The 23,776-nt window shown below is 41.5% G+C and overlaps 1 protein-coding gene across 2 annotated transcripts in view; it reads left to right on the top strand.

The window, feature by feature from the left end:
• Positions 1-23,776, top strand: part of erfl3 (Ets2 repressor factor like 3) — a 69,201-nt gene that overhangs the window by 31,659 nt on the left and 13,766 nt on the right. For both annotated transcript variants that reach the window (XM_086078821.1, XM_086078820.1), the window contains exon 2: positions 23,470-23,704. In XM_086078821.1, coding sequence (XP_085934947.1) covers positions 23,673-23,704 — 32 coding nt within the window. In that variant the 5' untranslated portion in view covers positions 23,470-23,672. The remainder of the gene's footprint in view (positions 1-23,469; positions 23,705-23,776) is intronic.

Raw genomic sequence — 23,776 nt, 5'->3', positions numbered from 1 at the left:
ATTTAATGAAGAGAACAGAGCATTTTATGCCCTAACTAACCATTCACACGGTGTGATAGAAGCACTTTGCTGGGAATCTGTTTTAAAAGTCCCAACTCAACAGATTATTTTTTTCTGAAATTGTTCCCTCATTGATATTTTCCAAAATTATTCAGCCCTACTCAGAAGGAAGATAATTTCTGGGTCAACTTGAAGTTGTTGATACTGACCAACAAGGTAGAAAAATCTTTTCCAGGCATTGTGAAACGCGCTTAAATGGAGATAGTCGAGCGGAATGGTGCAGCGTGTGGACGAGGCGATGAATAGAGCATGATCAAGCATCTTCACTAAGAAACTGTTGATGTGTTTACGACCACTTGATTAGTAAAACCCATCTCGGGTCGCTACGAGTGCCGCTAATTAATAAAAAGGAGCAATCACGACGAGAGCGGGGCAGCGCTGTAATTGACAAAACACCAAATTTCAAGGAAAAGCTTTCATGGTTTGACTTTTCAGTGGGAGTGATGAATTACACAACGCGGTTCATATCAATAATGACGCGTTTGTGTATGCGTTACCGTGGAAACGAGTCCTAAGTGCAGCGCTTTCAGAGAAACGAGAAGAATGAAAGCGAAAGAGCCGTAGTGTTCATTTTAGTGAGTCACGTCAGGGTCTTCTCGCAGGCTTTTATTGATTTATCAGCGGATCCCCTGCCGCAACGCTCGCTGCGCACGTGTAGGTGTTGTTTCCGTCTGGCCCAATGATTCGCCAGGTTCTTAGGACCCATTTTGCCTCAGGTTAGTTGGCTGAGGAGGAGAAGGAGGAGGCGCGAAGAGGTGTGTGTGTGTAGGATCTGCGCATTTCAGAATATTAGGAACACTGTAAGTTTGATTAGAGCGCAATGCTATAAAACTCAAGCAGGCATTGTGCTTTTTGGATTATTTTATCTCTTCGGTGTTCATTGACGTGGTAGTTGTTAGCACTTGCGCCTTCCCATTCTGAGGTTAAGGTTTTGAATGTCGGCTCCGGCCCACCTGTGCGGAGTTTGCATAATCTCCCCATCCCTGCCCGGGTTTTTTACCGTTCCTAAAATATGGATGTTTGTTAAGTTCTTGAAAGACTGACAATTGTGATTAGCCTCGAACGTTAATTGTCATGAGACGATGCCCTGTTATTGGCTGGCGACCAGTCCGGGGTGTACTCTTCCTCTTGTCCAAAGTCATTGTGAATTCAGGTCATAGTTCATGACAACTAATGAATGAACTAAAATTGAAAAATAACTTTTGCTAATTAGATAAAGTGAAAATAAAATGCTAAAAACAAACAAACAAACAAACTAGCTGAAACCACAGTGATCGGCTCGACAGTTGTGGTCGGTGCACCCCTACTAACTGTGCCTTGTGGGATGCCCTGTCGCTCTATAAAATCCCACCCAATATCCCATGTCTAAAAGACAAACATAGATCAATGCTGGATGTTCTGCTATTTGGCTGGAATGCAGCCTTGTTGCAGTAAACCTCTTTATTAACAAAGAAAAAAGGTCTCATATTACTTTTGTTCCTTTAATTTAAGCCAGTCGAAGAAGCACACCGCCCGTTCATGACCTTTTAGAAGCTTCACACTTCAGGACAACTTGTTACATTGTTGAAGATTATTTATGCATCTTAAGGTGGTTTAGCGTAACCGCATTATGACGGATTGGATGCCATTCATTTCCCACGGCTGGAAAGCCACCGGCACACGCGGCCTAACCTGTTTGGCGTGCACGCCGCGCTTAACACACAGCGCTCGCTTGAAGATTAAAATCGGTCTCACTTGAGCTTGCGTCATAATTTGATGAGCTCCGTTCAGACGACCCGGTTAATCCAATAAAATCTGACACTGGAGCAATGCGTGTGTCACACAACCCCTTTTACACACAGCTTTAAGTGTACAGATATTCCCATGTATGCATTCACATCAAACACACATAAGCGAGGTACTGCCACATGTTGGCTGCTATTCCATGCGGAGGTAATTGCTCTGTGTGTGTGTGTGTGTGTGTGTGTGTGTGTGTGTGTGTGTGTGTGTGTGTGTGTGTGTGTGTGTGTGTGTGTGTGTGTGTGTGTGTGTGTGTGTGTGTGTGTGTGTGTGTGTGTGTACGCTGAACTCTTACATAACAGCATGCAGCCACTGACAGAGGGTAGAAAGTTCATTTCTGGCTATCTCCTCTCCCTCGTTCTCTCTCTCCCTTTGCCAGTCAATCTTTTATCTTCGTCTTCCTTCCTTTCGTTCACTTCCTGCTTTACCTCTTATCAGCTCACACCTGCTGCTTTGTTGTTGGTGTTTTTTTTTTTTAAACTTAGAATACATAATATAATCATTTTGCAGTGTTCCTTTACTGTATTATGGTTCATCGTTGGCATCCATGCTTTATTGCAAATTTGCTTTTTCAATTTGTTCTTTGAGTTTTTTAATTGTAGTCGTCCCTCACAGTGGTTCACTTTTTGCGACTTTTTTTGCATGTGTGGGTTCGATTAGTTTTCCGTTCAGTGCCACGAAACCCAACCCCAACTTTGGACTTTTTTTGCTTTCATCATTCTCTAATGCGTATTTCGTCCATTTATTGAATGCTGCAAGAACACACAGACACAAGCTGCTTTTCCTCACAGCTCTCGCTAATGTGTTTAAATGAGTTTTAATAAGTTTAGGTTTGTTCTAATAAGTTGAAATACCTTTAAAGCATGTGGGAGGGGTAAAGTATAACTATAAAATAAAACAAAATTGTGAATTTTCACTATTGCAAAGGGCTTCACATGCCTTCAGTTGACAAATATCAACGACATCCCCTGATCGAACCACAAGAGGGCAAGGAAAAACTTAAAAAAAAAAAAAAACATCATAATGTGTTTCATGTGTGTTGATTTTCACCTTTTCTAACTTTTCTATGATATTCCAATTTGTCGAGATGCACGTGTGGTGTGTACTATACTTTTCTTTACTCATTACTCTTTACATTACTCTGACAAGTGGCCATTTTCGTGCCGATTTAAAGCAACCCTCAGAAAGGGTTAAGGCCAGAATCAAACCAGGTGCATCCGGGTCACGTCAAGATGATGTCGTCTGCTTGTGTGTGTCTGCACTAAAATATGCTCTAGTCTACACTGTAGTTGTGTGTGTGTGTGTGTGTTCAGTTAGGCGCATTGTTCTGCGGAGGCCATTGGCGTCTATTGTTCATCTTGTCTCGCAGGTCGGTAAGAGCGTCCTGACAAGGTTACGGTACAGTAAGGGACAGACAGGCCTGTCTTTTCCCGCCGATGCCCCCTTCCCTCCATTTGCTGTGTTTTGCTCTACGGTTACATCACCATCAGCCGTTCTCTCGCTTTCTTTCTCTCGTTCTCTCTCTCTCTTTCTCTCTCTTGCTCTAGCTCACTCTGCCGGGTTCTTGCATAACATCCAGCTTTATTTTCCTCCATTCGACGATTCTAATCTTCCCCCTTGAGTCAGAGCAGAGTTGACCCGCGCCTGCTTATTGAAATAAGGGTGGGACAATTGGTTCGTAACGATCCTAAGGGTAATTAATAATTAATGACAGTGTCGCGTTTATTGTTTAACCTGGTCTTGTAATAAGACAGTTCAAAAGGTCTGGACATGTACTGTAGTTGTTTTTTCTTACAATGCATTGATTATTGTTTGCGATACGACTGCTATAAAGATATGGACGTGTATCACAGTTAATTGTTATATCATAATATTAGATATTTTTTATCATCATATATGCATTGTAGTTGTTTTCTTGAGACGTACAGTATCATCACATTAGCGATAAATATTGTATTGTGATACTACTGTTACAAAAATATCTATTATATGATTTTACTACATTTCATTGATTTGTAATTGCATTATAGTTGGCTTTTTTCCGGCGTATCGATTAACACAATCTAATCGTTAGATACCGGGCAGATTATAGTATAATGGGTTGTTTGTTTGTAGCAAACTATAATATACACGGTGTCCTGTCACAAAGCAAGTGTTGGATCAATTTGGAGACCAATCCTTGCATGCGTTCTTGAATCATGTTTTCCAAGCTTTAGTAAAAGAAAGCACATATTTCACATTACAAAAATATCAGAGCACAGCAGCAGACCAATGTCAATTAGATTAGATTGTGTGTGTGTGTGACTTCTGCCATGTAGGGCAAGGCCGTTTAATTCTTCCGCTTGTCACTAGCATAGAAAAATGACAAAGGATAAATTGTCGCAAATAAATAATCATTTTCCGAGCAATTAAATGTAATTAGGTAATTGCTTGCTGCTGACACACGTAATGATTAGTCACGGCACACTTTGAGTGAGTATGTGCTGCAACACAGCGGTTGGGAATTGTTGGTCTTGCATGCTGTTTCACATTTTACATAAGAAAAACACACAATCGAGCAAAAATACATAAATATTGATGATCTTGTCTCAATTTACTTACAAATTGACTTAGTGTGAAATTTTGGCCTGTTTACATGAACAGCAAAGACGTGAAAATCCATCCGGGCATGCACGGCAATTTTGACCTGTCATGATTGCCCATCCCCCCGTTGTCTACGGTCACCTGAAATGTGATTGCCGTGTTTGCCGGGAACACAATTATCATTAGATGGCAAACTTCTCGAATGAATCAATAGCCAGGTAGTGCATGCCACGCTTACTTTTGTGTCGGCCGTGACCATGTCTGTTCCAAACGCACCTGCTTGGTTTTCCAGTGACCGCGTTCACAAGATCCGGTGTGTGTGCTACAAAACACTGATGCGTTCATTCATGCCTCAGATTTTCTCTCAAAGGATGGTTTCTAACACACACACACACACACACACACACACACACTGAAGCACCAGAGAGTGTTCTGGCTGGCACGCTGGACGGCTGGCAGCGATGTCTGCGCGAGGTGAGCGTTGCGTAAGGCTGATCAACACTACTTAAGCGCGTCCCCTAAAGCTGATTAACAAGCCGGCCAGGCAGCAAGGCCCCCACATGGGGTGGGTGGGGGGGGGGGGGGGGGGGGGGGGTACTGGCACAAGAAAGGAACGTGGTGACAGGCGGTGACACAGAGTGTTTACGACAGGATCAACACAAGCACATAAACACGGCGCGCTCTGCCCTTTGTGGCGCACACGCTGCCCGCCGTGGCGCACCGTGCACTTGCAAGCCCGTGTGTACTTGTATATGCATCGACTTGAGTATCGCCTGTGAGGGGGAAGTGTGCTGGAGATACTAGTCAAGATAGTCGAGAATATAGTGTTACGCCACTATGTTGCATTTTTTATTTATTTTTTGTCTTTTTACAGTACAATGGTGCCTTGAGACATGATTTTTACCACGCTCAAAAGACTCGTATCTCAAATGATCTTTTCCCATTGGAATGAATACAAATTCTAATAATCCGTTCCAACCTCCCTTGCAAAAAACAACAACAAAATAAAAAAATAAAAACATGTTTTGCACAGTTCAGAGAATAAACTTATTGTACTTCTAGTTTATTTACTATCCAAGGCTTAAATATAATTTTCACAGAAAGTTGTATCTGTTAAAAAGAAATTTGTATTTGTTTTTAAAAAATGCACTAAATTACTCACTGTGAAGAAGACACCAGTTTTAATATTGCATTTGAGTGATAGTACAAGAAGAAACTGTTTTCTCATTGAAAAACTTCAGTTTATGTCTTGATTAGTGTTATCGTGGATTTATTACCGGACCAATATATCTATAACCGTTGTAGGGCTGGGCAATAAATCGAATTAATTCGATTTATCGTCATTTAAAGAAAAAATGGAATCATTGAAAATTTGCTAAATCATGAAATCTAATTTTGTCTTCTGGATTATTGGTTAAAATATGCTTTTATGTTCTGTTACATTCAAATGTTTTTGTGAGTTGCAATTTTGCTCAAGTGGCAGAGAATGCTGGATGGCGGGTTTACAAGGCATACATGTTTACAATAACTGCCAACTAACTACTTAATTGTGGCATTTAAGCACATACTATGAATGTAAAATGTATGTTAAAACTAATTTAGAATCAGTATACATTATTATTGTCTTAACATTGTGCACAGGAATTATTTTTGAATACCTGAAACCTTTAAATAAATGTTTGTTAGGTTTATTAGATTAAAATCGTAATTGTCCTGAATGTCTGTAAAAATCGCGATTTTATTTTTTGGCCATATCGCCCAGCCCTAAATCGCGGTATCGTCATATCGTGAGATAATTGTTATCGTGAGCCTTGTATCGCATATCGTATCGTGAGGTACCCAGACGTTCCCACCCCTAATGATGAATGATGCTAATTGTTAGCTCATCAATGGTGTTTACCATTACACGTGAGCATTAAGCTAGCTGGGGCAATGTCAGAGTGGAAGTCAAGTCTAAAAGTTTCACCACTCTTAACTTGCTATTCTGATTACTATTGGCTTGGTGGAATATGAATTGAACATGTAAATTCATCCGTTTTCAGCTATCCGATGAAGCTGACATTTTCATTTTGCAGCGCCCCCTGCTGTCAACTAAAGTTGATGTCAACGTGCCCTCGGGCTGTCATTGCAAATTTTACGGGTTTGTGTCACAGTTTATAAAATGAAACAAATGACTATGTGACTGACTGTCGTATTGCATGACAATAGTGTTTGTTTTCTGGGGTTGGTCACGTGACATTCAAAATGTGAGCTTTGATGTCAATTTTGGTGTTTATTGAGCGTGTGCGGCATACTCAAAATGAAGATTACATTTGCATTACCGTCTGCTCCACGTGTGTTGCACAACTGTCATGTCAACTTAAAGGAAACACGTCATTACCAATTGATTATTGTTTCATCACACAAGCCAACATACTGAAAGGTTTCTCTCTTTTTCCCGCTGACCTTTTCCTACTTCTCTCCTTTCAACGCCCGCCTTGCAGCACATCCTCACATAAAACACACACGCAAACGCACACGCACACACACACCTTTTCTAACAGATGTGGCCAGAGCTTTCTTCCCTCCTCTAAAATTAGCTGCAATCAAAGAATGGCAGGAAAGTGCACAAGGGAAGGGAGCACAAACAGAGCTGATGGACAGCGGCAGTAGAAATGGAGGAAGGAACAGGTTGATGGGACTCGTTGAAATAGCCTGCATGTATTTTTGGCGCTGTTGACACATGCTGCTGACGCACAGGAAGCACACAGGGCACAGACGCTAGTTGGCATTTATTGCGTATTGTTTGTCAGGCCGTGTGAAAAACGTCTTTAATTTGAAATTGGGCGTCTTAGTCAGTGTGCCATGATGCCCTTTTGGCATCATCATAATATTTCATGTTTAATGATAAGCGATAACATAGAACTCAAAATGATTTAGAATAGTGTTGGGCATTCAGCGAAATGTCCAAGAGGACACATAATGCATGTTTTTTTCACAACGTAGATGAGCAAAGATATTTTTGTATGTACTGACTAATAATATTTGGACAAATTAAGTGAAATTAGACAATTTGTTTTTCAGGGGCGATACAGATTAGTTGTGGTCAAGGACTCCAATAACCGATATTTGGAGACGATATTCACTCTCATATAATATACATATATATATATATATATAAATATATATATATATATATAAATAAATATATATATATATATATATATATATATATATATATATATATATATATATATATATATATATATATATATATATATATATATATATATATATATATATAAAATCTCATATAATTTATGATAGCATTTTGTCTTCCTCGCGTCCCCTGGTTACTTTCGCACCCCCGCACATATGTGGCTCTTATTGGAGCATGTGGTCACGTGACCAAGTGACTGAGCACACTCCGAAATGGAGAAGGCAAGAGCACGTTACAATTTTGTTTTACTTGTTGGTTTCACTTTTTTCACGGTATACTAAAAAGCCAGCCATGTTGCCTGTTTTTTTGTTTTTTCCCTCTCGCTGTGGTCATGACATAAAGCGACAGAGAGAAAATCATTTTTCTAATTGTGCTTCCATTAGCACCTTTAATGCTGCATGCCCGCTAACGCCTCCTCTTCCCCCAAGCAGTGGGAAGGTGTTAAGGACAACAGTGCTCGTTGGCAAGCTGTCTGAGTATCCCCTGTTCTCTCAGCACCCAAGGGCCTGTTCGGAGTGCAAAGCCTTCAAGCCCCTATTTTAACTTGGCTACATCTTGACTCCCTTGATGATGGACGTCAGCAATCACCACAACAAAGTGTCACTTCCACCTCGTTTGCCTCGTTGTGTGGAGTAGTTGTTTGGTCATGTGCATGTTTTTTTTATTATTATTATTATTATTATTTTTAGAAAGCACCCGGGGCAAGTGTTTGCGCTAGCAGAATACCTTGCGAGTGTGAGAGCCGTCGCCGGGAACAGCGCAGTGGGGAGAAAAACACCGTTCCCCAGGGCCAACCAACTATTTTGCTCACAACAGCGCAACGCTCATAACAAGAAGCGCACACAAAAGCCAAGCGTGTAACGCGTCCTACGGCTTTAAGGGATGTCGTCAGGGATGATGTGGTCGTAGGAAACTAATATTCAATAATATATCATATCAATATCATAACAGTGGAGCCCCTTAAACCTTAAATGGAGATTGAACTCACACCTGTGTTGTAGAATTTTTTTTTAAGGTTTAACTACATACTTACTGACATTCATTTAATAGATAAAAAGGTGGCCATTTGGTGCACTTTTGCTCTGGTCCTAGAACAGCTCCTGGGGGTGGCCCACAACATGCATGGGGGCCACCTGATACCAAGACACAATTATATTTGATTCAATCTCACGCACAACAGTACTTCATGGCGACGTCCAAGAAAGAAAACAATTTCACAGCCTAATGGAAACGTGCGTGTTCAATCCATTAGCGAGTGAAGTTTTTTCTGTCAATTAGCACAAATGCCGCACCACTTAATGGACGCCACTTGTCATGTGGAAAAGGTGTGAAAATGACACGCACTGTGAATAAATTAGATTTATAGAGGCTATGCATGGGGATCACAGCTGGCGATTAGTTTGCTAATGCTGAGCTCAACCAAACTGTACACTAACACAATACAACACAAAACAATCAGCTCCGCAAAGATGATTAAAAAACGGTATTATGCATCCCACGCCAATTTGATCAATAAAGACATTTTGAATACCACTTGTAAACACTAAATCCTCAGATGGTTTGCGGTGTCATGCATTTGAGTCCATCTCTGTGTGCTGAGTGAAGATGTAAACTGCTAGCGCTAGCCCCTTGCTACCTGCCATATGCTTGTCATTAGTGACCATGTGTGTTAGTTGTTGATTTCATGGTACAATGATGACAACAGAATTACAATGAACTGCCTGTTGATGTGTTATTCATTCACCTACTCGCAAAATGTTCTCTAGAACCTATCAATTAGTTACTGAAGATAGTTTTGGCGCTCTTTCATCCATGTTAGCGGAAGAGTAAAAAAAAAGTAAGAAAGTAAAAACATAAAAACTTAAATAAGCGAGGTGTTCCGAGGGCTATGTTCCAAAAATCAGTGAGTCTGTGAATACCGATTAACGAATATATTGGGGTCCATTGTATTCCAAATAAGGTAAATGAGAAATTTGACCATGAAAGTCACCCAACGTCATAAAAGTGATTCATGGAGAATGGGGAGTGAGAGACACTTGTTGCATTAGGGAGTGTTTTTTTGGTGTGACAGTGACCTGAGACAGAATGAAAAGAACGAGAACAAGAAAAACGAGTCAGCAGCTAGCAACGCTTACAAACAAATCCTTTCAAATATCCCCGCACGTTAATTTGTCCGTGTGCGTGCGTCAGTGCTGACTCGGTGCACAAATCCGTTTTGAAATTTCGATCTTGACGCAAACTCTCCCTCGTTTGCCCGCTCTGCTTCGCACTCGATTGGCACAGTCTGGTCTCCTAGCAACCAGACACTTAAGGCCTAAAAATAAACCCCTTCCTTGCCAAAGAAATGCATTGAACAGCAATAAGAAAATAAACGATAACGACCATTAGTTCTGGCGGGTGCTTGAAGAGAGCAGGATTTCACAAAGCAAGGCGAGCCAGCCAGGAGCCGATGGGAACGGCAACAGGTAGTTGTTAGGAGACAGAGTTCTGTGCTCTCTGCTACATACGTGTGTGTGTGTGTGTGTGTGTATTCACCCTCCTCGATGCTGGCGCTGCTCAAGGCAAACAAGTCTGAAGCAAACGCGCAACAGGCTGGCAACAAGGCCGCTGTTTAGCAGCACAAATGGAGACACGGCGTTACTGTCGAAAGACTCTCCAAGGCCTCTTTCTCTTTCAGCACGTTGTATTTTTCTTTTTCCCCCTCACCTGATGTTACGAAATGCGCATTATGATTAAACAAAACAACTGAGTCATGGACGCACACTGCTGTCGGGTGCCTGAAGACGACACTGCACGATGGCGGGTGAGAGGCTGCTAGCATTTTGAATCTTGCAGGACATTATCTAATTTACAAACGAAAGGGAGCAATATTGCAAAGGCTAAATTTTATGGCCCAACCGATATGGATTTTTTGAGGCGGATGCGATTCAAATATTTGGCTGAATTAAATCCTGATAACCGATTATTAAAAAAAAAAATAAAAAGTGAAAATAACTTTTCGGAGGGGGTATGAATTTGAGGCAGAACATTTGACTGTTTTACAATATTCTGTCCTTAAGTATTTGTTGAACTTAACAACAAATCAGCCCTTTTTTTCCTGGTGGATTGAGTTTTGTAGTGTGTTCATGTATTTTGAAAAAAAAAAGTATAAAAAAAAGTTTTTAAAAGAACTAATATCGGCCAAAAAATTGGGATGTTTGAATGTCATTATCTCAAGGTGTTTCAACAGGCACCCATTATAGTGGTGCTTTGCAATACAAGTCGAATTTGTTCCATGACTACACTCACTCAAAACACTCATATCTCAAATCATCTTCCCTTTTTATTGAATGGAAATTCCATTAATCTGATTGAAAAAAATGTATGTATTTTAATGAGGACAAAACACTCCATATTTTACTTTCTAAACACATACAGTTTGACATTATTAAATAGAAACACAAATAGTTAAACTGTCACTGGGTGTTGTGACGAGAGCGAGTCATGTCAAGAGAAGAAACTAAAGTACTGTATACAAATTGAAGATGAGGAATCAACCAACATGGTGAGGTGCGAGTGCCTTGAAAGCCATCAACTTCTGTGGTATGGACTTTGTGTTTGCATTTTGTCTTCGGACTGACCTGATTTGATCGAATGTGACAACGCTCATCGGCAGGCAGGAAACCGATTTGTCGCTGTGATGCAAAAACAGTGGCTCACTTCCCGTCCATCTGAAGTGGCACATTCCAGGCAGCCATACTGCCTTCCCGAAAGTGACACCCCCTGTTTAGACTGCACGTTAACCTTTCTCACCTAACTCAAGCCTCGTCAAATTTACATCTGTGTGCCAAAGTCACCTCTGACTCCACCGTCACAGTGATGGAAGGAAATTGTGCAAATTTTTAGAAATAATCTTTTCCATCATCGTTATATCAGTAGAGGTAATTTTGCAGGTAAAATTTTGCTTTTTTTGTAAATAAAGATTTGTGTCCCACGATTGACTGTAAGAAATAAATACAATGACTATCAACATTGGTTTGTGTGATCATATTAACTCATTCACTGCCATTAACGGCTATAGACGTTAAAAATTCATTTGAACTATTTCTATTAATTTTCCACTTTTTCCACTTTTGTTACTAAGAGTATGAAAACATAAAAAAAATTGTTTTGTTGTACATTTAGAACAGATAAATCGTGACTTAATTATTGAAGTCATGTGATTAATTACAATTGAAAATTTTAATTGCCTGTCGCGATTTAAAAAAATAAAATAAAAAAATTAGGGAGCGTCAGGTGATTCATTTTTGTTAATTGTAATTAAACGCATGACTTCACTAGTTAACTCACGACTATTTTTTTTTTTTTTTATATCTGTTCTAAATGTACAATAAAAAAATTCTAGATTTTCACGTTCTTGTTAACAAAAGTGGAAAAAAAATTTAACTAATAGAAATAGTTCAAATGAATTTTGGATGTCTATAGCCGTCAATGGCAGTGAATGAGTTAAGAGACGTCACAAATAAAATGTATGCCCCCCCCCCCCCCCCATTGTGGGCAGAATACTGGAATAATAATTTCTTGCTCAGCATAAACACAATTTTAATAGCTGCTGCTGTTCATCATTTTTTCTCAACGCCTCGTGTGATGAGTCCAAATGGATCAAAGCCTCAAATGATGGCGGTGCGGGGTGCTCAGCGGCGTCCTTACGTGCTCCTCCGCACTGAAATGAGCACTCAGTTGAATGTGAACACAGCGGCGGCGGCGAGTGTAGGCAGCGTGTTGTTGAACCAGAGGTGAAGTGTCAACTGGAAGCTCTCAAGCTGCTGGCTGGAGAAGTGCATTAACACCCGCCCGCCAGCCCGGTACAGCGACTGAAGGGGGGAGAATACAGGCGCCGGTGGCTTGTAACGTGCTCCTGTTAGGCCTTAACAGCATTTGCCTAAAAGTTACTTGGAAGGAAATTAGAAGCCTGTCTTGGAGGACGCTCTCATCAAATTGCTTAATTTCTTTGACGTGGTTTTTGAAGACCTTCCTATATTTGATCTCACCAAATTTTACATGCGTGTTACTGTTAATCGTGGACAAAAATTGGCTTGACAGCACCTCCTGGAACGTTTGAAAATGCATCCCCTGAAGACGTTAAAATGTAGTGGGCTTGTCCATAAAAATGTCTCAAGAACCCATGCCCAAAAAGACACAGCAAGTCTGCCATTTGAGTTCGACACATCCATTTTGAGGTCAGTTTGACCATTTCCACCTGTTCACAGACAAACTTATCGAGATTGTATGTGATTGCAACTTAAAGGGAATACTTGACTCATTGAGCCATTTTCAGCAGTAACAAGTTAATATTTTGTCCAGAATGAATTTGATAACTTCATTATTTTTCATGTACAATTAATACCATTAAAATAAATTTTTCCACTTGCTGTCAACTAAAGATGACATCACCTGTGCTGTGGAAGTAGGTAACAACCAATCATGGCTCAGTTTGCTGACCAAACACAGAAAACAGGTGAGCCCTGATTGGTTGTTACCTACTTCCTCAGCACAGGTGATGTCATCATCAATCGACAGCAAGTGGAAAAATTAGTTTTAAAGGTATCAATTGTACATGAAAAAGAATTAAGTTATCAAATTCATTCTGGACAAAATATTAAGTTTTTACTACTGAAAAATGGCTCAATGAGTCAAGTATCCCTTTAATTGAATCCACACGTTGTTGATGACCGCATGGTATCCCACTGGGCATCCACCGTTAAACTTTTTTCATGAAACTATTATGTACTATGAAAGTTGTTCAACAAAACAATTGTATTCCAATAAGGCAATATCAATTGAATTGTCTTTGGAATGAACACTGAATATAAGAAGAAAAGATGAGTTGTATCTAATGTTACATGTTAGAAAAAATGGACTGAAAAGTACCCCTGGTACCCAGAGAGCAAGAAAAAGTTCTCCTGCCAGTGACACAATATTGTTCTGTTCTTCTTAACACACTCGAGGGAGCGCATTGGCACACAAACACACACTCCCATCAGGCTTGTTTATGAGTGTGATTATGCACCTAAAAAAAGTAGTAGTCCGACGCACCTGAGTGCCGCTTCAGGTGCAACGCCGCAGGGCCTTGCCGTGTGTTTGCTCGCATGTTTTTTTCCCTTCTGTCCACTAGTGCTCTTTTTTAGCTGTGTTGTTCCCGTGTGAAAACTGGTGTATGTGTCTTTTCTTAGAGCTCCCGAGGGATGAAATGCCTGCTGTGCATTTGTGTGTGTGTGTGTGTGTGTGTGTGTGTGTGTGTGTGTGTGTGTGTGTGTGTGTGTGTGTGTGTGTGTGTGTGTGTGTGTGTGTGTGTGTGTGTGTGTGTGTGTGTGTGTGTGTGTGTGTGTGTGTGTGTGTGTGTGTGTGTGTGTGTGTGTGTGTGCGTGTGCATGTTGCTAGTTGTGTGTTTAGTCTTCCCAGGAGGTCCCAGAGCACTGCGTTGTCACCCATTATGCTCTCAACAGTGAGATCATGCATCAAAACAGGTGTTTAAATATTCATTATTTTTTTCTACTTCACCCATTGGTTCTGTCACCCATTAAGTACAAACATTTTATGTACTTTGTATATATAAAGAGGTGTGCGTACATACCGATTTTTAACATCTCTCTTTCAGAGACATGAGGAGGAAAAGTTAGTCATGCGTTCTTACTGTTGAGTGTGTGCCGTACTCGAGGTGACCAACACAGCACAACACCTGATTTCGGAGCAGATCGTGAAGGGAAAAGCACTCTTAATACACCCCACACCAAATGCTAGTCATGCAGGATAATCTTTTAGAATCATCCAATAATTAGGCCTTTGCTGACTTTAATCACGAGAGATACAAAATGCGCATATTAGGCCTGATTATCGGTATGTGTGTACTAGGGCTCGACTGACTTTGACTTTTTTTTAAGGTTGATTTTGATTCTGATATTTGGCAGAATAAAATTCCCATAACTTAAAAAAAAACATAACTTATTTTTGGGTCCCTTAATGCTTGCAACATTAAAGTTACGAGTTACAAGTAGAAAATGTTACTGTTTTACAGCATTTAGTCCTATTTGTTTCACTTGACAACAGAGAGAAAAATCGGCATAACTCTGCCAATTTTGTTGTTGTTGGTTATTTTATGTTGTAATGTGTTTGCATTAAAAAAATCTGCAAGAATTGGCCCCCGATTTTCAAAGCGCTAATATCAGTTGATTAAATCAGCAGGCCGATTAATTGGTTGCACCCTTTGTGTACTCCACATTGTCAGCTTCAACTGCGTTCTGAGTAGACTGCGGAGGAAAAATCACTTTAATCACCTTAATACATGCCCTACACCACAGGATCATCGCCAAGGATAATCTGTCAGCGACATCCGAGAATCCAGCTTTCCCTGGCTTTGATCACAAGGGAGGGAAAATGACTATATTTGGCCCAATTGTCAGTATGTGTGCACCCAGCTTGAGTTTTCTGCTTTCACAGTGAACTTGGCACACTTTTAAACAAGCGTCTCAACTAATGGCTGCTTGAACCGTCGTTTCGAGTCGGACACAAGGGCTGTATGTTCGGGAAGAGAGACGATCCTTTTTCGGCTTCTTTTTCTCAGCCCTTTAATTCCCGTTGGCTGGAAGTGTCACTGTCCAGCGAGCGACCACATCTTACCATCATGCCATCCTAAATCTTCCGTCCTTCTCCTCCCTTCTGTCCGTCCTTACTGTGTTCTCTCTTTTGCTCATCTTTCTTTCAACAATAACGCCACTGTGTGTTTGCGCATACGGCTATTTTTGGCCCTTCCAAGGCCACAAAGACGTCTCTTCTTTCTGGGCCGCTCTCTCTTCTGCGGCTATATGGCAAGCGGTAAAAGCCTATAGACGACCTCTAGGAATGGCTGAGCAGCCTTCTCAGCATACATGTTTTTACTGCGTGATGTGTGTTTAACCATGCCCACTCTCCAGTTTCTGAATTATTAAAAAAAAGACATCCCATACTGTATATCATTCCAAGACTTTCAAAGAAGCCTATAAAAACTCGTCGAGTGAAGTAAACAATTATTTTGATCGATTTTTGTGTGTGTGTGTAAATGTACAGAAAAAATGCGCCTTAACTCATTTGCTCACAAAAACGTATAAATACGTTCTATTTTTTATGTTTTAAGACGCATGTATACGTTTTTTAATGTTTTTTTTTTTAATGCTAGCTCACTGCAGAAAGTGGTTGAAGAAATGGTAGTTATTACACAAACGGCCAGCTGGTGGCAGCAGAGCAAAAAAGATCAACCAGGGCCATGTCGAAAAAAGGTCATTTACCCACAGTTCTAAACATATTTGTGAATAATGATGAAACTTAGCTATATTATAATGCTAATTGCTGCGAAACGGAAAGTATACTTTTTTTTCCTGACGAAAGAAGAGACTCTAATCTTTCTTTTGGTAGGTTCCATGTTTTTATAGCAATAGAACACAATATTCTGTGGGCCTGGCAAACCCAATCAAAATCAAGTAAAACCGCTGGGAGCGAAGGGGGTTTCTTCAGTGAAAAGGGCTGGGAGTGAATGAGTTAAAGTTTGATGACAGTTCTGAGTTCAAACAGACTTCATTAAAACCAGTTAGTTTCCTGGTTTCCTTGAACACTGAGTTGGTAAACTTACGAATTTGATGCACGATTAGGAAAAATAACCCTCTATAGTCCTAAGAAGGTCTGTGGGGATGAAGAGTTTTTTTGGGGCTTTTATGCCAGGTTTTCTGAAATAATTGCTTATGTTTTTTTTTCAATCATCCATTGGATCATAATGACTGGAAATTATGAAGCTTTTTTTTTTAAACTGGTGCAAACGTATTTTACACACAATTTGGGGGGAAATAAGTTACAGAAACCATTTCCGTCTAATAGCACAACTACGTCAGTGGTTGCATCAAAACCACTCAGGCAATTGCAATTCATCCCAAAATAAGCGTAAATGTAGCGCGTTTACTGCACTTGGTGAGACGAGTCCGGCCACTTTGGGATTCATGCAAACGGGCTCTGATTACCTCAACATGACAAGTGCAGCCTGCCTTCGCTTATTGCGTCTGTCGGTTATTTTCATTGTGCCGTCATCGCTTCCCTCTTGTGTTTCCTCCCCTGGCCGAGCTGGAAGCTTGGGGCGCTTTTTCTGCTCGTCCGAGAATGTATTGACTTGTTTGAATGAAAATGAACGCTATGGGCTACTACTGTCTGTCTGGCGCCTTTGGATGCTTTTTACAGCCCCCCTGAACCCACAGCGACCTTACGCTTCTTCATCTTTTGTAGTTAACCAGCCGTTGTGCAACATTGCCGTTATTTCGTCACAGACCTGTCAGTTGATTTGCCCCTGAGGTTCCCACGTCCTTTCTCACTCAAACTGTCTGCTCCCTTTTTCCCGACAGCATTTTGGCCCAGATACACTTGGTACTGCACTTGTGAATCTGCAGTTTTTTTCCCTTTCTTTGAGTTACCTGCCAGGTGGCTTTATGTACATAGCACCATTCTGTCACAAGGCTGTTCAAAGTGCTTATAAAACACTAGGCAAGTAGCAACCAGTGATTTTTTTTTCTTCCTTTACCCGCAATCAAATGGCTTATTAAAACTACTAGGTCTCTAAAAAAAGTATTGTGTTTTCGCTTCACTGTTGGAACTGACAAAGAGTTCAAAAGGCACTTATTGCCTTCGCCAAGGATTTTGCGATTTAGCTACATTTCAAGTGCAACGTCATGCAAGAATAAACTTTCTAATCTACAGTGGAAAGTTCTGAAAACCAAAAAAAATAGGGAAGAATGTGCCACTGTTGTCGCACAGAATTTTCAAGATTTTTAGATGTTCATGTTTCGCCGCCATGCTACGCACAAGCACAAAAACTAAAACATTTTGTAATTTAGCATCGCCCATCTGGCCAGTATGCATATTTTTAAGTGAAGCAGCAATCCAACAAAATTTTTGTTATTGAAGGACATCCGGAAATGGCCAAATTATTAAAACATTGCCTTTTCAAACCAAAATGGTGACTTCCTGGTGTCTTTTAAAGTATGAGTTCCTTTGTGGGTTTACTCATGATAGACATGCCTACTAAATTTCATGTTCCTACGTGAAACTGGCAGTTCTCTGACGGTGTAGTGGTTCACTTGCCTTACTTTGGTAGCAGCGTGCTTTCATTTACCATTCAGTATATATTCCCACTATATACCTTTTTTCCCTGAGATTAACTGGTGACCAGTGCCTCTCACCCAAAGTCAGCCAGGATCGGCTCCAGCTCACCTGCGACCCGGAATAGGATAAGCTGTATAGAAACTTGAATGAGGAATGGAAGTGGAAGTGGAACTGGCTTCAGGGCTGAATTTTTAGAAGATTCTGGGGGACTTTTGGCCAAGCTCTGACCTTGTAGAGTTGAGTTATTGTCGAGTTTTGTGTTTTATGGAGAGTTAAGTTTCGCTGCTATGCTCTGCCATGATCCACCCACACATCTTAAAAACAAAAAATTTTGTTTCAAGTTTGGTAGCATTCCGCTGAGATCTGTGGAAGTAGTTAGTTTTTAAAGGACACCTGGAAATGGCTGAAATTACTATATAATGGCTATTTCAAACGAAAATGGCTGAATAGCTGTCTTTTGGGACATGGCTTTTTGACACTTTTTATTTGTTTACTCATAGTAGACATGTTGAGTGAAACGAGCTTCAGGGGCTGAATTTTCCGAATAATTCCGGGGCATCACTGAGTCAATTTATTCACCACTGAATATACTTGCATTCAAATCAGTAAGACTCCAGCATCAACACATGTGGGACAAGCAAAAAGTGAGAGGATGACGTTGGCCCGCAATGCGACCTAATCTTCGCACACTTTGTCGATAAAGCTAAGACAGTTAGAATCAGTTTTTTTGCACTTATACAAGTCAAGGATGTCACTTAAGACATTGCCTGTACAGATGGGAAAGGTTTTATGATGAAGGACGAATTGTGTTGGTGAAAAAAACGGCAACAGCAGCAAGCAAGCTGACCCAAATGAGCGCAAGTAATGTGAGCCATTGAGCGTTTAGTGATCTCTTTGACTTTGGAGTGGACCACACAGCGGTCACCATGGAGAAGGATCATGTTTGAACTTGCTCTTTTTATGTCCCAATTGTCGCTAGATCACCTTTAGCACACTTATCCCTCACAATTCATCAGTTTGTTTTATAATACAAATCTGTGTATATGGGTGAAGAGCAGAGGAAGCTGATGCAAGAGATAGTGACCTAACCCCCACTATTTTCTCTTTGACCTCTACGCTCCGTCTTTCGGGCTCCTTTCCTCCCGCATGAGTCCCGTGGGGAGATACCAGATAGCCATTACGGCATACACACACAATCTGCATCAATAATGTAGAAGCTTGTGTAGAACCCTGACGAAAGGGGTGCGTCTAATCTCTGCCTTGGGACACTAGAGAGAGTGCAACAGCATCACAAGGGGCAGGTGGTAGAAAGTGATGCAAAAAGGGGGTGAGTAGCAACGAGGGGTTGGGGGGGGGGGGGGGGCGACCAGTGAAAGGGAAGACGAAATGGGGCGAGCGGTACGACAGTCGGAGAATAGAGAACAGAAAAGTAGCGGGACAGGCCACGGGGGGAGGGATATTAGGCAAAACGAGTGGGAAGAGAGCGGGACAATGGCCGGAGTGGGAGAGGAACGAGGGGGAGGATGGAGGGAAGAAAGGAGGTGAGAGTGAGGGGGATTAAGGGAGCGATGAGATCATTGCTTGTCTGCTAGTCTGTTGTCATCCAGGTCAGATTGCTTCACCCCCTCACGACCCACCCGAGTCGTCCTCCTCTCCCCTGGAGAGTGATAGTGTGAGTCCCTCTTCCACACTTTTGGGTTTGGGGGAGTAAGAAAAGACAAAATAGGAAAAAGCAGAAGATGAGGAGATACTTTGGAAAATTTAACTTTACCCTGGAATCTGGCCCCCAGTTGTAGCTCCTGTTTTCTGCAATTGGAGAAAAATCATCAGTTAACAACTTGTGTCACATACCTTTTGAGGAGGATGCAACTTTCACACACACCCTATAACAAAATGTCTACTTGTTTGTGATCGAATGTTCTAGTCATAAAACCTTTAGTACCTGGACAGCAGAAACCTCCGAGTCAGCATTTATGAGCGTTGCTTGTTTATCCCTCTCAGCCTGATTGGAAATTGGACCGGCGAGCTCTTGACTTGAGTGTCTGGCAACATCAGGTGAGAGACAGTATTGCCATCTTAGCTTTTAGACAGTCTGATTGTCGGAAGCGAAGGAATATAATGCCTGTTAGTGTATTGTGGTTTACAATGGGACCCTCAAAATGGAAGACACAAGAACCACTCAACCTTTTCGCAAGTGACGGTTAGCGGGATGGTAGCTAGTGGCTAATTTGTGGCAGTATATACTGTATTTTCACTCATTGCTCCGTTAAAAACAGCACACAATTTTGCGTCTGAAATGTATGACACCAGATGATTGAAATCACAAATGCTGTTCAATAACTCTAGCGCTGAGTACTATCAAGTCAACCGGAATGGAAACCCAAAAGAATATTAGACGAACCTGACTGCTGCTGATCATCTCCGACTCTCGTAAATCTTGAAACTCTATTCTCTTGGCGTTATTCTTCTCTTATGACTATCAAGAGTTTAGTTGGGAGGTGTGCAAACTGTGCATGTTAAGGCTAAAATACACCAATCCGACGTCGGGAGTTGGACAGCGTTGTGCTGATGGCACGTGCCGTCTGATTAGTGTATAAATTACTGACTCAGTTGGATACGTCGGAGGGTGGGTTCCAGCAAATTCAACACGTTGAATTGGCGTCCGGCGTCGGGGCATTTGATCACTGTGATTGGGTGTTAGCTAGCAAATCAGCGCACAGGGCAAGAAGAGGAAGTGCCAAACGCGGATAAACGGTACTAATAGAAAGCCTTTTGGCCCAGTTGCCTTAAGGAATAATGACTACCGCCGCCGGTTGTATGGAAGGAAATTACTTCTCGCGCATGCGCTGAAAGGTATGTAATAGTCGGGGTTGGTGCGGTGTGTATTTACGTCATTTTTCTACGCGACATGCCGACGTCTGGGCCAACGCCACAAGGGGTAGGCGTATGTTACATTTGGCCGACGTTGGATTGGTGCATCTAGGCCTTTATTAGCGTTAATGTGAAATTTGAGGTATGTCTGAGTGTGCCAAAGTCTAATACTAATCTACACTAATGTAGTATTACATGAATAATTACAGCAACTTTTTAGATGAAAAGCTGTCTTGTATCAAAAACAAACAAGTACAGCCATAATGGGTCTTTCCTTGTGCCGTGTGACCACGTATTCTTATACAAACGAGCTCATTGCACCCAATTCGTAACCTCCAATCGACATATGTCAAGAGTGTCGTGAACCAAGGCCCCGCTGAATTTGTTTTCCGTCGCTCGTGTGTTACCACATCACGACCTACAAGCTCGGCTGTTGACCACATCGTTTTCCTCCCACAAGCCGCACATTCTCCAGCGCTATTAAAGTCCCGTCTGGAATTTTTTAGGTGGAAAATGTGTAGGCATCGTGCACATTGCTCGAGTGTTATTCGGATGGTCCGAATCGTGCCATAGAATCCTGAGTAGGTGGTAACAGCGAGTGAGTCACGGTCCGCGCTTCACAATCACACACCCTCTGTGCAGCCTGTTGTCAATAACATAAGCAAAGAGAGCTTGAAAGTGCACGCTTCTGTTAGCATTACATAAGAGCCCAAAAAGAAAAATGAGTGCAGATTCATAACAGTCTGGCAGATGTGCCACCAACATGATTTTGTTACGCAAGCCACCAAATGGTTCTGGGCAGGTTAGCGCTGTCCAGATTATCGGAGTGATCTATCTCGCCTCAGGCTGTCATCCACTAAATCCATTGACATCCATAATCTGATGATTCGGACCTGTTTGTCTCACAGTTTCCACCCTCATTTCCTGTGTCGCTCAAACTTGTATGTGGTAAGGCAAACAGCTGTGCCATATGTACTGTGTTTCCGCACCCCCAGTCTCAATGTGTGCGTCTTGTTTCTACTGAGCAGCAGGTGCATTGAGATGAGAGATGAGTGGTTTGTTTTTCCTCTGGTTGTAGGAAAGAGTGAGTGCGCTGGCAGGAAAGAGGTGGAGGAGGCCAAGTGTCCCGCAATGGCCACTAACACAACTTTGAGCACAGTAGTTTCACTGTGTTTCCTGTGAGGAGCCACTGTGGTGAGGCGGTGGCTTCGTGTTAACACAGGAATGTGGTTTGCACAAAGACCGAAGTCGGTCATTCTGAGACGAGGACTGCAGGTGAAGCGATCGTGCTGCTTCCCCTGCCAGCTTTTTTTGGCTTTCTCATCTTCTGCTTTAGCGTTGCATTTTTGGTTCAGGTTCAAAAGTGGTTGTGTCCCAATTTGGAGGTTGTGGGTTCAATCCTGAGTCCTGAGTCCTGACCATGCCGAAGTGTCTTTGAGCAAGATACTGAACCGCCCATTATTCCTGATGAAACTTATGTTAAAGCACTTTGTGAACTTTGAAGATAGAAAAGGGCTGCACAAAGTGGAAGTCATTTACAATATATCTATTATATTCAAGCACGGTGGTGGTAGTTTAAATGGTCCAAATTGGAGTTGGACCAACATTTTGATGGAAAATGTGCCCTTGTTCTCAGATGGATATTTGTTCATGTTAAAAAGTTGTGTTATCAGATTCAGCCTGTGGGCGTTGAGTTTCACATATGCGGTTTCCATATTTTTAATAGCACAACGTCTGATTAAGACACAGTGAAAGTGACACTAGAAAATGCGGTACAACCCAGACATCTGCCAAGATGGAGCAATTGTTATCTGTGTATCAACAAAAGATATTTGGCCAGGAACAGTTTAGAACTAATTATTTTATTCAACATGTTGCATGTATAAAAATCACAGTTAAGTAATGACGTTAACCGGTCAAGTCTCAAGGAAATGTTATGAATCGGAAACCGCAATTCAATCCAAAAGCCAAGGTACCAACTTGGTGTGGCCCATGGAGGAACACACCACAATGTTAATTAGTGATGTCACGGTTGACTCGGTGTAGAGAATATACTTGACTGTACCAACAGGAGTGTGTAGGGGATGAGTAGCCAAACAAAGAGGTCAAACAAAATGGATCCTCTAATCTTTGTATTTATATATTAAAATGAATAACATTTCATTTTTACTATGCTATAATCAGCAACATGAAGTCATTGCTGATTTTGTGTGTGGCAGAGTTGTTGTAGATTGTGAATGGGACCCTTTGTATTCTGCCGCATGGATTTTAGTTTCATGGAAATTTTGGGCTGTTGTTTTCATACAATTCCTTTTGACTAAACTAACATGAAAATCAAGCAGCCAACTGTGGTAAAAACAAAACCAAGATGCAACTGTTTTTGTCACCCAGTCAGTGTGTTTGATGAGATCAAACTTTGCTGGACTAAACTGAGTAAAACCATTCTTTTGGAAACGTGGTTGGGATCGCCCAAACTCGAAGCCAAAGAGAAATTTCTTGAGCTCAACTAGACGGTGTAGGGAAGCAGAGGGAAAGGTTAGTGAGCAGATATTCATGGTGGACGTGAAATATGAATGAGGCCACTCCACTGCAAGCTTGACTAAGCTGCACTCTTATGTGTGATCTATACTTGGCTGGCTAGACACTCATAATCCTCTTTCCTCTTGTAGTCTCCACTCACCTGAAACAGCTACAAACTGCTGACTCTTATCAGGTCCAACTTCAAACAATTCTGGACTCCTTGACCCCAATGTGTTCCTTACTTGTTCAAAATCTGCACATCATTTTGTTACTCACAGACTGTCTACTTTTACCCGTGACAGGTTTTGCCTTTCCTGACTGGGCCTACAAGCCGGAGTCGAGCCCGGGATCCAGGCAGATCCAACTGTGGCACTTCATTCTCGAGCTGCTGAGGAAAGAAGAGTACCATGACGTCATCGCCTGGCAGGGCGACTACGGCGAGTTTGTCATCAAAGACCCGGACGAGGTGGCCCGGCTCTGGGGGGCCAGGAAGTGTAAACCCCAAATGAACTACGACAAACTAAGCAGGGCACTGAGGTAAAATGGCAAATATTTGTTATTACAACTAGTATTCTAATTATTGTGAATTATTTTGTAATAAGCAAACTC

The sequence above is a fragment of the Leptonotus elevatus genome, chromosome 6, assembly GCF_054856555.1.
Source record: "Leptonotus elevatus isolate MCC_2025b chromosome 6, RoL_Lele_1.0, whole genome shotgun sequence".
Lineage (NCBI taxonomy): Eukaryota > Metazoa > Chordata > Actinopteri > Syngnathiformes > Syngnathidae > Leptonotus > Leptonotus elevatus.
The sequence above is the reverse complement of the archived record's forward strand: the minus strand, read 5'-3'. Positions and strand labels throughout refer to the sequence as shown.